At 37.2% G+C, this 16,969-nt stretch overlaps 4 protein-coding genes across 4 annotated transcripts; 2 read left to right on the top strand and 2 right to left on the bottom strand.

Moving 5' to 3' along the window:
- The first annotated feature begins 374 nt into the window (after positions 1 to 374).
- Positions 375 to 1,485, top strand: LOC148101795 (interferon a3-like). Its single transcript, XM_087845200.1, has 5 exons — positions 375 to 527; positions 627 to 710; positions 899 to 1,048; positions 1,221 to 1,292; positions 1,387 to 1,485. Exons 1-5 carry the CDS (start codon positions 375 to 377, stop codon positions 1,483 to 1,485), a joined length of 558 nt encoding a protein of 185 aa, XP_087701326.1.
- Positions 1,486 to 4,013: 2,528 nt separating this feature from the next.
- LOC148101794 (interferon a3-like) lies at positions 4,014 to 4,999 on the bottom strand. Its single transcript, XM_087844820.1, has 5 exons — positions 4,868 to 4,999; positions 4,690 to 4,773; positions 4,400 to 4,549; positions 4,223 to 4,306; positions 4,014 to 4,112 (listed from the first exon to the last, which is right to left on the bottom strand). The coding sequence occupies exons 1-5, from the start codon at positions 4,997 to 4,999 to the stop codon at positions 4,014 to 4,016; spliced, it is 549 nt and encodes a 182-aa protein (XP_087700946.1).
- Positions 5,000 to 8,884: 3,885 nt separating this feature from the next.
- LOC148101793 (interferon a3-like) lies at positions 8,885 to 9,964 on the top strand. The gene is made up of 5 exons (XM_087845198.1): positions 8,885 to 9,037; positions 9,139 to 9,222; positions 9,377 to 9,526; positions 9,700 to 9,771; positions 9,866 to 9,964. The coding sequence occupies exons 1-5, from the start codon at positions 8,885 to 8,887 to the stop codon at positions 9,962 to 9,964; spliced, it is 558 nt and encodes a 185-aa protein (XP_087701324.1).
- Positions 9,965 to 13,045: 3,081 nt separating this feature from the next.
- LOC148101792 (interferon a3-like) lies at positions 13,046 to 14,037 on the bottom strand. The gene is made up of 5 exons (XM_087844816.1): positions 13,906 to 14,037; positions 13,722 to 13,805; positions 13,432 to 13,581; positions 13,255 to 13,338; positions 13,046 to 13,144 (listed from the first exon to the last, which is right to left on the bottom strand). The coding sequence occupies exons 1-5, from the start codon at positions 14,035 to 14,037 to the stop codon at positions 13,046 to 13,048; spliced, it is 549 nt and encodes a 182-aa protein (XP_087700942.1).
- Between the last annotated feature and the right edge of the window lie 2,932 nt (positions 14,038 to 16,969).

Here is a 16,969-nt window from a genome sequence, read left to right as displayed (position 1 = left end):
TTTTTGTACAATACTGTCTTTATATGACACAATTATCATAAAAAAACAACAACAACAACAAAAAACACAAACACAAACTGAAAATGATGACATAAATCTTTTTTCTGGTTCACAATTTTCTAGTTTCTACTTGATAGAATTAGAAAACGAAATCTTGCACTCTCTATGAATGAAAGAACATATATTAAAACTTAAAAAGATGACATAAATCTGCTATGTTTTTACTTTTGATACGATTTTCCAGCTGATTAGAAAATGAAATAGGTGGGTCCTTGGGCTCTGCTATAAATGAAGCGCTGGAGGTTTGCTCCATCAGAACACAAGGAGACCTGAGAATTTGCTTCACACTAAGGAAATTTCTACATTTTTCAAAAATGATCAGCAGGATTTTCATCGCTTGCCTGTTTCTCGGGATGTACAGTACGGGCTCTTTGCTAGGTTGCAAATGGATTGTAAAAGATCGAGACTCCATAAAACATCAATTCAATGTGTACAAAAACAGAGCTTTGGGTTTCCTTGATATGATGGTGAGTGCACTTCTTTGCATAATGTTTGATATGGTATTGAATTAAATAGTTTGATTAGTTCCATGGATATGATGTGTGTGTGTTTTGTGTGTGATGCAGATTACTAACACCACTAAGGATGCTGAAATCGAACACACAGTGGCTTTCCCTAATCAACTGTATCACCAGAAGTCCAACGCAACAGTAAGTCATCACCAGCTTTTTACATAAAGTTGTTTCTTTTTTTAATGAAAGAATGGAAAGTGTCGTGATGGCAAATCCACAAAAGTTTGTCTTTACCTATATATATATATATATATATATATATATATATATATTTCTATACTGAGCTCTTCTTCTTCTTCTTCTTCTTCATCTTCTTCTTCTTCTAGGATGAGGATAAACTGGTTTTCATAGTTCAGATTCTGAAGGAGCTGTTTGCCCTGTTTGAGAAGAATCGCAGCTCTGCACCATGGGAGGAGAACACAGTGGAGAACTTTCTCAGTATTGTCGACAAAATGGCTGAAGAGCTTCAGTCCTGTGTAAGTTCACTTTCATTACAATGAACAATGATATTGCATTTTTTTTTTTAAATTTTACAATGAATTCAGTCTCTATTATATATATTTTATCAGTCTCTGACAAATGTGAATAAGTTAAAGTGGTGAATGATGTATTCAAATATATTTTGTTCTTTCCTTGTGGGTTATTTAGGTTGGAAGCCACAGCAACACGACACAGCTGACGCATTTCCAGAGCCTCTCAAATGAAACCCTAAAGGCCAATGTAAGTCTGCATTATTTTTACTAAACCTGTATTTCAATATGACAGATATTACACCACTGGTATTTTAATAATGATAATATTGTTGCCTCTGTAGGGTTACAGTGCTGAAGCCTGGGAGAAAATCAGGAACATAACAAAAGATCATCTGAATCGATGCGCAGTCCTGGTTATATCTCTGGGAAATGCCCACTAAAACTCATCTTTTGGATAAATTTTTAAAATGTATTTGTATTTCTAAATTGGTTTAATTTATTTATTGTATTCATAATATTTACACTATTATTTATTTTTTAGTATTTGTGTATTATTTATTTATTTATTTTTTTCTAAATAAAAATTATGAACAGAATCGGTGACAAGGGTGGCCCTGGTGGAATCCATCACCCACCGGAAACCAGTCCGACTTATTGCCGGCTATGCGGACCAAGCTCCTGAAATGGTTGTATGAGAATTGAGTGGTCCATAGCAATGGGCCAAACAGCCCATACTCCTGAAGCACCTTCCACAAGACACTGTGAGGGACATGGTCGAGTGCCTTCTGCAGGTCCACAAAGCCCATGTAGACTGGTTAGACAAACACCCATGCACCCTCAAGTATCCTCAAGAGGATAAAGAGCTGGTCCAGTGTTCCACGATCAGGATGAAAACTGCATTGTCCAAGGTTCGACTAACTGCCACCTCAGAGGTACCACCCCTGATCTGGTAAATGGTCTGATTCTATACTCTCCCGGAGTACACAACATGCCTCATTCACCCACAGCATGAAGAAGTGCTTCATACAAGCACTTCTAAACTCAAGTGCAACCTAAACTACATTCATATACATTCGATGAACGCATCGGAGGGCAACTCAGGGTTAGTATCTTGCCCAAGGATATTTGGCATGCAGACTGGGGAAGCCAAGGATCAAACCACCAACCTTCCGATCAGTAACTGATCTGCTCTACCACCTGAGCCCCACACAAAGTAAAAGTTGAACAAAGCCCATGTAGACTGGTTGGACAAACTCCCATGCACCCTCAAGTATGCTCAAGAGGATAAAGAGCTGGTCCAGTGTTCCACGATCAGGATGAAAACTGCATTGTCCAAGGTTTGACTAACTGCCACCTCAGAGGTACCACCCCTGATCTGGTAAATGGACTCTATACAACATGCCTCATTCACCCCCACTCATACAAGCATTTCTAAACTCAAGTGCAACCTAAGCTACATTCACACACATTCTCCGATGAACGCATCGGAGGGCAACTCAGGTTTAGTATCTTGTCCAAGGCATGCAGACTGGGGAAGCCAAGGATCGAACCACCAACCTTCCGATCAGTAGCTGAGCTGCTCTACCACCTGAGCCACAGCCACCCCATACAAAGTAAAAGTTAGACTGATGCAGTACATGAGCACAATGCCTATACAAATACACAGTCATGCATAAAAGAACTGAAAAATGGTACATACTTCTTCAATTCTAAGTTTTTCCATATTCAAGCATTTAAAATAAATAAAAAAAAAAATAATAATTTGGTCATTTTCAGGTTGTAAAATAATTTAAGTGGAAGCTTAGACGACAGTATTTATAATTATTTAACAAAAACTAAACTTCACAGCACCACATCTGAAATTAAGTATATTAGCACTGATACAAGAGGACTTGTTTTGCAGCCATAAGACATGAACAACTTGTAGTCCCTGAGTAGACCATGAACTCCTCTCTATGCCAAAATATTCCAAACGTGAGGCCATCAGTTAAAATTTGTCCCAAACTGGATCAATGTACAACAGAAAGGCTGAAAAACATTATCCATGTTTTTGTTTATTTCATCATGAAATAAATGTCTTAATTGTGTCAATTTATTAATTAAGTGACAGAAGAGTTACATATTATGGGCTTTCCTTTTAACCCATTAAAGAACACTTTCATTCCACTTTCGTGAACTTAAGATAAGAGATAAGATAAAACTTTATTAATCCCTCGGGTGGGTTCCTCTGGGAAATTTGGTTTCCAAAAAAGCACAGCACCGACAGAAGTTACAGAGTTACAGAATATTATATATATATATATATACACATATATAAATACAAAGACATATATAGATAAAATATACAAAGGGGATAAATAGAATAAATAGGAATAAAAAAATAAATAAAAATACAAGTGAATTGCACATTTCAAGTATGGAGTCTATTGCACCGCTGTTTATTAACAAAAAGTATTGCACAGTGAAGTGAAGAGGCACTACAGCTTAGTTGTTCCCCCCTCCTTTGTCCTCCTGTTTCCCCTCCCTCTCCCCTCCAGAGAGGAGTTAAACAGTCTGATGGCGTGTGGGACAAAGGAGTTTTTAAGTCTGTTGGTTCTTGTCTTTGGGAGAACTTCCAAGCACTTCCAAGCACTGTGGAGTTTTGTTTTTAATTTTTTAGTTTAATTGCAATCAAAATCTGGTTAAAGGAACTTACAAGTTCACCATTTTGATATTAAAAAGTAATATAAACAATAAATTCACTTTGTAAGAAGATAGACTCTTTTATTTAGTAAAACATATTTTAAAAAAATGTTCATTTTGCTCATTATAAAGATAAAAAATATTCCAAAATCTTGATCAGCATAGGAAAACAATCAAAACAAAAAAATACAAATAACCACGTAAATAAATAAATAAATAAATAAAATAAATAGACAAGCAATTAAATTAACACAGTCGTCATCACAGACATGACAACAGACAGGATTTAGTGGGCCGTGTGCAGAGATGAAGCCAGCTGTTCTGCTCTCATTAGATGGGCTTTGGCTTCTTTCCTGATCACCTCCCAGGCTTCAGCACTGTGACCCTACAGAAATACCAATATTAATATTCGTATTGTTATTGAAACAAGTTATTATATCTATTTATCTTAAGGATGACCTAAACCCCAAATTAATGAGAATGATGTGATCTTACCATCTCTTTTAGGATATGATGTGAGAGTCTCTTAAAGTACATGTGCAGCTTTGTGGTTTTCTTCTTGTGACTGTGGCTCCCAACCTAATTTAATTACAAGCAAAAGGACAATTAAGAATATGTCATGTCATGTAAAGTATTCGAATGTAATAAAAACCTAACTGAAAGTGAACTTACACAGGAGTGAAGCTCTTCAGCCTGTTTGTTGACAATATTGAGAAAGTTCCTCACTGTGCTGTCCTCCCATGATGCAGAGCTGTGATCCTCCTCAAACAGGGCAGCCACCTCCTCCAGAATCTGAACTGTGAAAGCCAGTTTATCCTCAGCCTGGAAGAAGAAGATCAAACACAGACCACGTTAGAAATGCTTTAATAATAATAAGAGTGGATTAAAAGGACTAAATTAATCTGTCCTAAGGGAAAATTGTGTTTTTCTCTTTAAATAGGCAAAAGCTGAGGTTCACTTACTGATGATTTGGACACCTGGTGGTACAGGTGATTAGGGAAGGCCACGGTGACCTCCACTTCAGTGGTGTTAGTGGCGTTTTTAGCCTGAAACACATTGAATGTTTTAGTCATCAGATGCTAAAGTGAAATTATTCTAAAACTATTTAAATAACGAATCAACTAATATTAAAACACTCACCATTGTATCAAGTAGATTCAGAGTTTCTTCGTTGTGCTGTCTGAATTTATGATCCATCCATCTGCAGCTCAATGAGGAGCCTTCAGTGGACAGAGCGAGAAACAGGCAAGCAAAGAGAATCCTGTTCATCATTTTTTTAAAGGTATAAACTTCCTTTGTATGAAGCAAATGTCTCCCGGTGTTCTGATGGAGCAGACCTGCAGCGCCACATTTATAGCAGAGCAACACATTTCATTTTCTATATACCTGGGAAACCCGCAGGTGAGCGGACACGTGAGATTTAAATTTCCATCTAAATAAAAGAAAATATCCCACATTTGATAATATATCTTAAAGACGATAAGATATCATAATTTATAAGTGTTAAAAGTTACTTGATATAATTATGAGGATTCCTGGAGATACACATCCATTTGAACACCTAAGAAACATGACGACAAACACAACTCACGAATGACGATTTTATTTGTAACCACAACGTGTACCTTTTGATACTAAACAGTTAACGTGTTACTGGGATATTAATGCTGCTTTTAGGACATTTACGTCTATTATTGTCAAGAAACGGTGTGTGGCAGGCAGAACACGACTCGTGGGACAGAAGTTTAATCCGTCTTTATTCGCTGTAACAGGTGACGCAACAAAACAGGAACAAAACTGATCAGATCAGAGGTCACATATTTGTTAACAATAACGTCCCTGCAACTACTACAGGTGCTGGATTTCTTTTCTTTTATTGTTTTGGTTAGGGGGTATGTTTTTATTATCGTTATATCAGACTCATTCAGAATCGGAGCTGAGTTATTATCGCTGATGAAGACTCCTGGTTTGCCCTCCACTATTGGTTACATGAGGCTAACACAAATACATCACAACTGATTTACAAGTACAGAAGCGCAAGCTTTTTAATAACGAACAAACGGCAAAAAAAGCTAAAAGCAGGCCACATGAAATGATTCAGTGATGCAATGCACCAAGACAAATACACCTGCTCATTCATACCTGCGCTCATTCTTCATCCACGTGGCAGCCGCTTTCATTTTCCTCGGTCTGACGACACAGCACCGGTGTGTTTTTGTACACACCGTTCATGCATTTGAAATTTTACATATTTGACCCGTAATTGTACATTTTTGCCTCCAATGTTTTTTTTAATAAAAGACAAACGAAGTAAAAGTGATGTCGATAAATAAACGTTTACCTAACTGTTGTTAAATTCTTAAAATAATAATAATAATAATAATAATAATAATAATAATAATAATAATAATAATAATAATAATAATAATAATAATAATGGAGCAATATAATATACTCCCTTTAAAATAGCCCCAGCGTTTCATTATTAATGTCAAACATCACAGTTTATTGGACATATAACGAACTTCTAACACGCCAACCCTCTATATGTCCTTCTTCGCTACATCCATATGATACATGTGATACCAAAGGATATTTTACGACATGGATTGTGTCACTTGCATGCCTGGCCCGTTACTTAAATTTAAATAATTGTGAACCTGAGCCGTATCTCTCCATTTGGTATTTTGTGTGTGTGTGTGTGTGTGTGTGTGTCTTTTGATTTCTGGGTTATTAAAATGAGCAAAATCAACGTGCAAACAGTATCTATACCTTAACTAACACTAAACAGAAGAGGTAGAAAAACAAAACAAAACAAAAAAACAAGGTGGAAGCTGTAGTTTACGAGTAACACCTATAGGCGGCGTAGAGTTTCTATTTGGAACAAGTGTCACCTGGCTGTTTGCTGCCTTCTGCCGTGTGATTGGCAGAGGAACGTTGAAAAGTTAGTAGGTGTGTGAGTTGAGGTCAGCGCTCCTCGGTGAGGAAGTTCCAGAGACAATTAACTCACTCTGGTGCGAGTGGGTATGTTGTTCATGTGAAGTTTTAATGGTGTTCAAGCTGTAGACCGACTGCGAACGATCAATATTCTGTTGTTGTGATGCATCTGCAGTTAATGTTTCTTTTTGGTTGATTTGTAATTTCCTTTGGTTAGTCCGTCCAGCCGTAAAGACCGTTATGAATAAAGGGCGGACTAACCTCTCTCGTTTTTATTTTTATCTTTTCGTTCATTAATTTGTGCCACTTCCCTTTCATAAATCCAGACTGCAGGTTACGCATATCGCTGATTCCCAGCTGTGCTGCGACCAGAACTGTTTGCAGTGCGTGCCCAGTAGTAAATTGATTGCAGTATCTCTAAACTGGGTGTGACGGTTTGCAGTGTAGTGTTATTTGCTCGCACCTTTGGTTTGATAGGTCTCATATGCAGCTGGAATATTAGTAAAATATGGTTTGAGTCCTGTTTGGGAATGAATGGGAAATGTATGTTTAATTGATGGAATAAATAAATTATACATTTTTCTCTTTGACATTTTATTTGACACCTTAGTGCTCTGTTACATATTGTTGTAGACGCCACAGACTTTCTGTTCACCGTTCACAGCTCCTGCCCTGCTAAAGACTTTTCATAACACACTCTGCAACTTATATGACCAGTATATTTGGCTTTTTATTTATTTCACAACCTGAAAAAACATAAACTTAAATCACTCTATACTCTTTTCTTCTCTCTTGTAATCAACCCTACTTGAAAATGAAAGCAAACGTGCGTAAGGAGCGCCACATCCGCTTTCATTTTATTTCATCATAAGTGACGAAATGTGTTCGACGTTGACTGTTTTCATTTTTTAACAATCTTTTTATAAACTGCCATTAATGTCTTGCAACCAGTGGCGGTCCTAGCCTGTTTGGCGCCCTGGGCGAACACTCCCTCTGGCGCCCCCCCACACACACACACACAAAACATATTAAGGATTGTACATTAACATAAAACTGTTGGACGGAACCACACTGAGTTTCACCAGAGAAACACACACACACACATATGAAGAGAGAGAGTATGCATTGTATGCAAAAGGCTACCAAACAGCCATCATAATAATAATATGCGCTGGCTGATGTCGGGGCAGCATGAGTACGAGCTATTTATTTATTTATTTATTTGTTTTTGCCGATGCCCGTGAATCCGCCCCCCCCACCACAATGCTGATATCAAAAACAGCTACTGCTTGCAACCCGCAAAGAAGGTGAATACTACTGCCTGAAAATAATTACTGTAACTCTCCAACCTTCAATTTTCCAAGATAAAATAATGTAAGAAAGAATTGAGATGAATATACTTTTACATGACGGTAATTAAAATACACATATATTAAACAACCATTATCCGACGTTTACTTGATATCAGCTGAAGGTTAAAAAACTAAAACTAATATTTTTTTAATTTTAGCTACCTTAATGTCTTGCAAACTGCCAAGAAAGTAAAGACTCCCTGAAAAACATTGCTGTAAATCTCCTATCTTCAATTTTCCAAGATTAAACTCGAGAAGTAAAAACAGATTTTGGATAAATAAACTTTTACTTGACGGTAATTAAATTACATTTAAACTAATTAAACTAATTAAACGACTATACGTTTACTTTAAAATCGCCTAAAGGTTTCATGTTAATCGCAACTATTAAGAGATTGACATAGAGGTGGAGATTTGTGCTTTTATGCTTTTATGTGGTAACTTGACGTCATCTCATGGTGCTGCTGCCTCAGTTTTTGTTATATCACAGCCAATTTTTGTACAATACTGTCTTTATATGACACAATTATCATAAAAAAACAACAACAACAACAAAAAACACAAACACAAACTGAAAATGATGACATAAATCTTTTTTCTGGTTCACGTTTTTCTACTTTCTACTTGATAGAATTAGAAAACGAAATCTTGCACTCTCTATGAATGAAAGAAGAGATATTAAAACTTAAAAAGATGACATAAATCTGCTATGTTTTTACTTTTGATACGATTTTCCAGCTGATTAGAAAATGAAATAGGTGGGTCCTTGGGCTCTGCTATAAATGAAGCGCTGGAGGTTTGCTCCATCAGAACACAAGGAGACCTGAGAATTTGCTTCACACTAAGGAAATTTCTACATTTTTCAAAAATGATCAACAGGATTTTCATCGCTTGCCTGTTTCTCGGGATGTACAGTACGGGCTCTTTGCTAGGTTGCAAATGGATTGTAAAAGATCGAGACTCCATAAAACATCAATTCAATGTGTACAAAAACAGAGCTTTGGGTTTCCTTGATATGATGGTGAGTGCACTTCTTTGCATAATGTTTAATATGGTATTGAATTAAATAGTTTGATTAGTTCCATGGATATGATGTGTGTGTGTGTTTTGTGTGTGATGCAGATTACTAACACCACTAAGGATGCTGAAATTGAGCACACAGTGGCTTTCCCTAATCAACTGTATCACCAGAAGTCCAACGCAACAGTAAGTCATCCCCAGCTTTTTACATAAAGTTGTTTCTTTTTTTAATGAAAGAATGGAAAGTGTCGTGATGGCAAATCCACAAAAGTTTGTCTTTACCTATATATATATATATTTCTATACTGAGCTCTTCTTCTTCTTCTTCTTCTTCTTCTAGGATGAGGATAAACTGGTTTTCATAGTTCAGATTCTGAAGGAGCTGTTTGCCCTGTTTGAGAAGAATCGCAGCTCTGCACCATGGGAGGAGAACACAGTGGAGAACTTTCTCAGTATTGTCGACAAAATGGCTGAAGAGCTTCAGTCCTGTGTAAGTTCACTTTCATTACAATGAACAATGATATTGCTTTTTTTTTTTTAAATTTTTACAATGAATTCAGTCTCTATTATATATATTTTATCAGTCTCTGACAAATGTGAATAAGTTAAAGTGGTGAATGATGTATTCAAATATATTTTGTTCTTTCCTTGTGGGTTATTTAGGTTGGAAGCCACAGCAACACGACACAGCTGACGCATTTCCAGAGCCTCTCAAATGAAACCCTAAAGGCCAATGTAAGTCTGCATTATTTTTACTAAACCTGTATTTCAATATGACAGATATTACACCTCTGGTATTTTAATAATGATAATATTGTTGCCTCTGTAGGGTTACAGTGCTGAAGCCTGGGAGAAGATCAGGAACATAACAAAAGATCATCTGAATCGATGCGCAGTCCTGGTTAAATCTCTGGGAAATGCCCACTAAAACTCGTCTTTCGGATAAATTTTTAAAATGTATTTGTATTTCTTAATTGGTTTACTTTATTTATTGTATTTATATTATTTACACTATTATTTATTTTTAGTATTTGTGTATTATTTATTCATTTATTTATTAGATTTCTGAAAATTGTCCATAAAATAAACTAGACACATTTCATATTATTTTATATGGTAAAGTCAATAAATATTTTTTTATCTCACAAATTGAAATATGTTGACTTTTCTGTTCCTGAAATATCAAGAATAAGGGTTATGCACTTATTTTTAATGAGTGCAATCAAACATTAGAAACATTGTCCAGACTTATATAGAAAGATTGTTTTGATTCTTCACAAAAGCTCTTATAACATAGAAAGTAGAAGTACTGATACCTCATGTGGAGTGAGTATGAGCACCAAGACCACTTTAGAGACTTTCTTTGGTTTGGTTTCTTTTGGTTTATAAAGTATGACAAGTAAATTGAGAGCTTTGCCTTTACACTCAGCTCTCTCTTCACCCTGATGGACAGGTACAGCAGCCGCAGCACTGATCTGTCTGTCAATCTCCTTCCCCCTTCTCCCATCACTCGTGAACAGGACCCCAAGATACTTAAACTCCTCCACTCAGGACAGGAACTCATCCCTGATCCCGAGTGGACAGTCCACCCTTTTCTGGCTGAGCACCATGGCCTTAGATTTGGAGGTGCTGATTCTCATTCACTTCATTACCTTTGGCTGTGCAGCATTCCAGTGCGAGCTGGAGGTCATCAAGCCAATAGAACAACATCATATACGAAATGCAGAGCTGAGATCGAGAGAATATCTAAGTAAAAGCCTTCTGCTACTTGGCTACACCTAGAAATTCTCTAAATAAAAATTATGAACAGAATCGGTGACAAGGGCGGCCCTGGTGGAATCCATCACCCACTGGAAACCAGTCCTACTTATTGCCGGCTATGCGGACCAAGCTCCTGAAATGGTTGTATGAGAATTGAGTGGTCCATAGCAATGGGCCAAACAGCCCATACTCCTGACGCACCTTCCACAAGACACTCTGAGGGACATGGTCGAGTGCCTTCTCCAGGTCCACAAAGCCCATGTAGACTGGTTGGACAAACTCCCATCCACCCTCAAGTATCCTCAAGAGGATAAAGAGCTGGTCCAGTGTTCCACGATCAGGATGAAAACTGCATTGTCCAAGGTTCGACTAACTGCCACCTCAGAGGTACCGCCCCTGATCTGGTAAATGGTCTGATTCTATACTCTCCCGGAGTACACAACATGCCTCATTCACCCACAGCATGAAGAAGTGCTTCATACAAGCACTTCTAAACTCAAGTGCAACCTAAACTACATTCATATAGATTCGATGAACGCATTGGAGGGCAACTCAGGGTTAGTATCTTGCCCAAGGATATTTGGCATGCAGTCTGGGGAAGCCAAGGATCGAACCACCAACCTTCCGATCAGTAACTGATCTGCTCTACCACCTGAGCCACACACAAAGTAAAAGCTGAACAGGGACATGGTCGAGTGCCTTCTCCAGGTCCACAAAGCCCATGTAGACTGGTTGGACAAACTCCCATGCACCCTTAAGTATCCTCAAGAGGATAAAGAGCTGGTCCAGTGTTCCACGATCAGAACAAAAAATGCATTGTCCAAGGTTTGACTAACTGCCACCTCAGAGGTACCACCCCTGATCTCCAGGCAACATTGTAGATACATGTCAAGCAAAAAAGCACTAAAACATCCAGAGCCTTCAGGAACTCAGGGTGAACCTCATCCACCCCAGGGGCCCTGCCTGGCAGCACGGTGGCACGGTGGTTAGCACTGTTGCCGCACAGCAAAAAGGTCCTGAGTTCAATTCCAACATCAGGCCGGGGTCTTTCTGTGTGGAGTTTGCATGTTCTCCCCGTGTTTGCGTGGGTTCTCTCCGGGTACTCCGGCTTCCTCCCACCGTCCAAAGACATGCAGCTTGTGGGGATAGGTTAATTGGAAAATCCAAATTGCCATTAGGTGTGAATGTGCGAGTGAATGTGAGTGCGAATGGTTGTCTGTCCCTGTGTGTTGGCCCTGCGACAGACTGGCGACCTGTCCAGGGTGTACCCCGCCTCTTGCCCTATGACAGCTGGGATAGGCTCCGGCACCCCCCGCGACCCTGAAAAGGATAAGCGGAAGCAAATGGATGGATGGAGGTCTGTCCCTTTGTACACTGTGTGCTTTTTTTATCCCAGTTCTTGAAAAAATATTTTTTTTGTTTTGTTTCTTAAGCCACTTAACTCTGACCTTTAAGACATTCAGCATTAAAAAGTAAATAACTCAAGGAATGAACCAGGGTTGTGTCTACACACAAGATTCAAAGAACCCATTTTAAATGGTATATTTTGGCACTTTGTTACTAGCACCTGTCACAACAAAGAAAGAAAGAAAAAATTATTTGTTTGCAGGTTCTTTTGTCATATCTACAAAAAAATACCAATGATAACAGTATTTTTCCATCAAAAAGATGATTTCCAATGAGCTATCATCATCAGAAAACAAACAAACTACTAAACAAAAACCAAGCAAACAATAAGAAACATAAAAAATACAATACAACCAATGAGAAATGGCGAAAGGAGTTTAAAGTCAATAACTGCTTATGCTGAATTACAAAGGAAATAACAGATAAAGTTAATCATAAAAAACAGACACACTGTTAAACTTTTTTTTCTAATTTACAAACTGTGCTTTATGAAAAACTGACTTAAATGATACAATTACTCCTCCCGTATAGACATATTTGAGACTGTGTTTAAAACGCCCTCTGTCTCAGTACATATGAAGAATAATGCATGGTGCAATGAACACAAAGTTAGACTGATGCAGTACATGAGCACGATGCCTACACAAATACACAGTCATGTGTAAAAGAACTGAAAAATGGTACTTCTGCAAAAATATTCCAAAATCTTGATCAGCATAGAAAAACAATCAAAACAAAAATAAATATACAAACAACCAAGTACATAAATAAATAAAGTAAATAAATAGACAAGCAATTAAATTAACACAGCCGTCATCACAGACATGACAACAGACAGGTTTTAGTGGGCAGTGTGCAGAGATGAAGCCAGCTGTTCTGCTCTCATTAGATGGGCTTTGGCTTCTTTCCTGATCACCTCCCAGGCTTCAGCACTGTGACCCTACAGAAATAACAATATTAGTATTCTTATTGTTATTGAAACAAGTTATTATATCTATTTATCTTAAGGATGACCTAAACCCCAAATTAATGAGAATGATGTGATCTTACCATTTCCTTTAGGATATGATGTGAGAGTCTCTTAAAGTACATGTGCAGCTTTGTGGTTTTCTTCTTGTGACTGTGGCTCCCAACCTAATTTAATTACAAGCAAAACGACAATTAAGAATATGTCATGTCATGTAAACTATTTGAATGTAATAAAAACCTAACTGAAAGTGAACTTACACAGGAGTGAAGCTCTTCAGCCTGTTTGCTGACAATATTGAGAAAGTTCCTCACTGTGCTGTCCTCCCATGATGCAGAGCTGTGATCCTCCTCAAACAGGGCAGCCACCTCCTCCAGAATCTGAACTGTGAAAGCCAGTTTATCCTCAGCCTGGAAGAAGAAGATCAAACACAGACCACGTTAGAAATGCTTTAAAAATAGTAAGAGTGGATTTAAAAGACAAAATGAATCTACCCTAAACAAAAATTATGGGGTTTTCTTTCAGTAAGTCAAAGCTGAGGTTCACTTACTGATGATTTGGACACCTGGTGGTACAGGTGATTAGGGAAGGCCACGGTGACCTCCACTTCAGTGGTGTTAGTGGAGTTTTTAGCCTGAAACACATTGAATGTTTTAGTCATCAGATGCTAAAGTGAAATAATTCTTTCACGAAAAATAACAAATTAACTAATATACTAATATTAAAACACTCACCATGGTATCAAGCAGATTCAGAGTTTCTTCGTTGTGCTGTCTGAATTTATGATCCATCCATCTGCAGCTTAGCGAGGAGCCTTCAGTGGACAGAGCGAGAAACAGGCAAGCAAAGAGAATCCTGAACATCATTTTTAAAAGGTATAAACTTCCTTTGTATGAAGCAAACTCTCGGATGTCTCTCGGTGTTCTGATGGAGCAGACCTGCAGTGCTGCATTTATAGCAGAGCAAACATATTTCATTTTCTATACCTGGGAAACCCGCAGGTGAGCGGGTTGAGGCCTCAACGTGCAACAGGCTGTAATGTCGGAAATCTCAGATTAGAATTTGCATCCAAATCAAAGAAAATATTCCACACTGGAGGATAGGCAGCATTTTTAAACAAGCTAAGGTATCACCCTCGTTAATTTAGTAATTTACGTCACTACGAGTTACCTGGCAAACATAAATACATGAACTTAAATACGTGAAACACAAAACAAGAAACACATCTCACGGCTGGTTATTTTTTCTTTTTTAATTACCTCTACATGTTTCTGAAATAGTTAAGTTATGATATGAAAACATAACGTCTTCCTTGAATATTTATCGCGATTTTAGCGCCAATTTACATCCAGAAAATAAAAATAATTAAATACAATGAAATTTCATTAACGGCCACCTTACTTAAATCTGTGTAATTTATAATAAAAGCTGGTATTGAACATTTCATCACTTTGCATTGCTTTTTTGTGTTTTTTCCCCCCTCTTTTCGGCATCTTTTTTCACACAGCACACAGAGTTTTCGGTTTGAACAACGAACAATGTATTTTTTTCATAGTTGGAATTACTCAGTTGCTTCTTTTACCTAAAGCTCCAGGTCTATTGCACAGTGTCCATATGTGCTATAAAAGGGAAGTTCTTACTTTCAGAAACTGAAAGTGGCTTGATGACTGTGCGGAATGTGCCGTAACGCGAACCAATGAGTGACATTTCGCCTTGTTTTATCTTGAACCTGTGGCTTCACCGTGTGAACCAGGTAACCTACGGAAAACTAGACTGTGCTTCACATCTTAATCGGAAGATTAGCGCATGTTTTTCATCTCAATTGAGAAATAATGAATAAAGACACTACTATTGTATAGGCAGACATGAGATCAGTAACCCTGACTGAAACCCACAATTTCAATTTTCAAAATTTTCTGGACCGGTACAGGACAAATACGGACTATCTTGAATTGTGACCACTATAAAAAGCATAAAAACTCTCATTTTGAAGACGCTGAGTAATTTATCGCCTGTATTTGATTAAGCGATTCACTGTATATTGGAATGAACAACACTAATACACCAATGCAGGTGGTTCTGATGTCATGCAAATGTGAGCATATATTTACTGGTACATATATTAACGAATTAATAAAATATTAGAATTTGTGAATTTTATAGCTCATATTTAAACACTTAAGTAACCCTTAAGAAGAGTAACCCTTCTTTATCTGACGGACGTATTGCACCAATATGCCAGATCACACTCGTTTAGATCACTGGAGCAGATCTCGAAATTTCAGGTTAGGTCTATTTACCATTTCCACTAAATTATGATCCTATATTACTTAAAGCGTCATTTTTAGTTCCTTTAATTAACTCCTTTTTTATTCCTTTTATTATATACTGATTTAAAGCAAAGTCGATCTAAACTTCTACTTGTTTGGTCACGTTAACCTGTGTCAGTTTGTGCGCTAAGCAATGATGAGAAATTAGTTTGTGAGTTCGAGAATTGCATTCGAAATCCAGTTAATCCTGCAGCCTGGAAGAACAACCACAGACTACCTAACAGATACTTTTACACCACTGCTCAGGAAATTTTTAAAAGGAAAGGTCAATGTATTATTACATCCAGTGATTTTGTTAAAAGAAGAAGAAGAAGAAGAAGAGAAGTAGGTTTAGAAGTAAAAGCTGGGGACGCCTGACGGTACAGATAATTGGGGACGGGTATATTTTCCTCCACTTCAGTGGTGTTGGTTCAGTTATCCTGCATTAAACACATCAAGTGTTTAAAGCATCAAACACAATATTGAAATATTTAAACTAAACAAAAATCCAACTTATTAGATGGCATTGAGTAGCTTTAGTAACTTTTTATTATAAATTCAAAGTTTCAGATTTTATCACTGGAATAGCTTGTGTTTTGGTATAAGAAATATAATGTGTTACAAGAATATCGTTCCAACTTTATTACATTTAGACTATTATACAATTAAAATGATTTGTTAGCTGCTGAATTTTTTGTGTAAATGCACAAATGGTATTGTGAATGAATTATTTCCACAGATTGTTAACGGTTTGGTTTGGTTAATTGTTTTCTTATTCCTGGGTACTTTTCCACTCGGGCATAAACTTTTACTGTATGCTGACCTATGTGATTTTTTTCTGATTACTCAGTTGCTTGTGTGGAAAACTAATACTTCATAAATAAATGGAACTGCACAGTATCCACACGAGACATAAAAAGGAAGCGATAAAAAGTGGCTTTGTGGTTCTGCAACTGTTGCCATTCAGCATTCATTCAAAGGAACTGGCCAGTGATATTTCACCTTCTTTTACCTAGAATATGTGAAACTTGTGGGAACGTGGGAAGACTGAAGAAATTAAAGTTACAAATTTAGCATCCCTTGAGACTTTAATTCCCCACTTTAAAGAGTAAACAATTTAAATAAATATAAACAACATACCTTTAGATATACCTGCGTAATATGTAGTGCTGCTTCTGTTGTATTACCGGGAGACCTGTTGAGCCTCATGATACCTAAGACCTAGTTTGGGATGCATTTTTAATTCTTCCATAGCTATTTCGGATTATTTATCCTAATACAACAATAAGCATCATCTTTGAAAGTAAAGGTGTTCTTGAATGGCACAACACAATAAAAAATACAAGATAATTTATCAAGCAGAATGGAGTGTAATTGTGAACAAAAGCCAAAATTTCTGACAGGTTAATTACATAAATCACTGAACCATATTTTAGCTTTTTATTTGCCAATACGATTCTTTTACTCTCAAATTAAAACTAAAATGCTT

This window comes from Neolamprologus brichardi, chromosome 8, assembly GCF_056152115.1.
Source record: "Neolamprologus brichardi isolate AB-2024 chromosome 8, ASM5615211v1, whole genome shotgun sequence".
Taxonomy (NCBI): domain Eukaryota; kingdom Metazoa; phylum Chordata; class Actinopteri; order Cichliformes; family Cichlidae; genus Neolamprologus; species Neolamprologus brichardi.
This window is presented reverse-complemented; position numbering and strand designations above follow the sequence as displayed.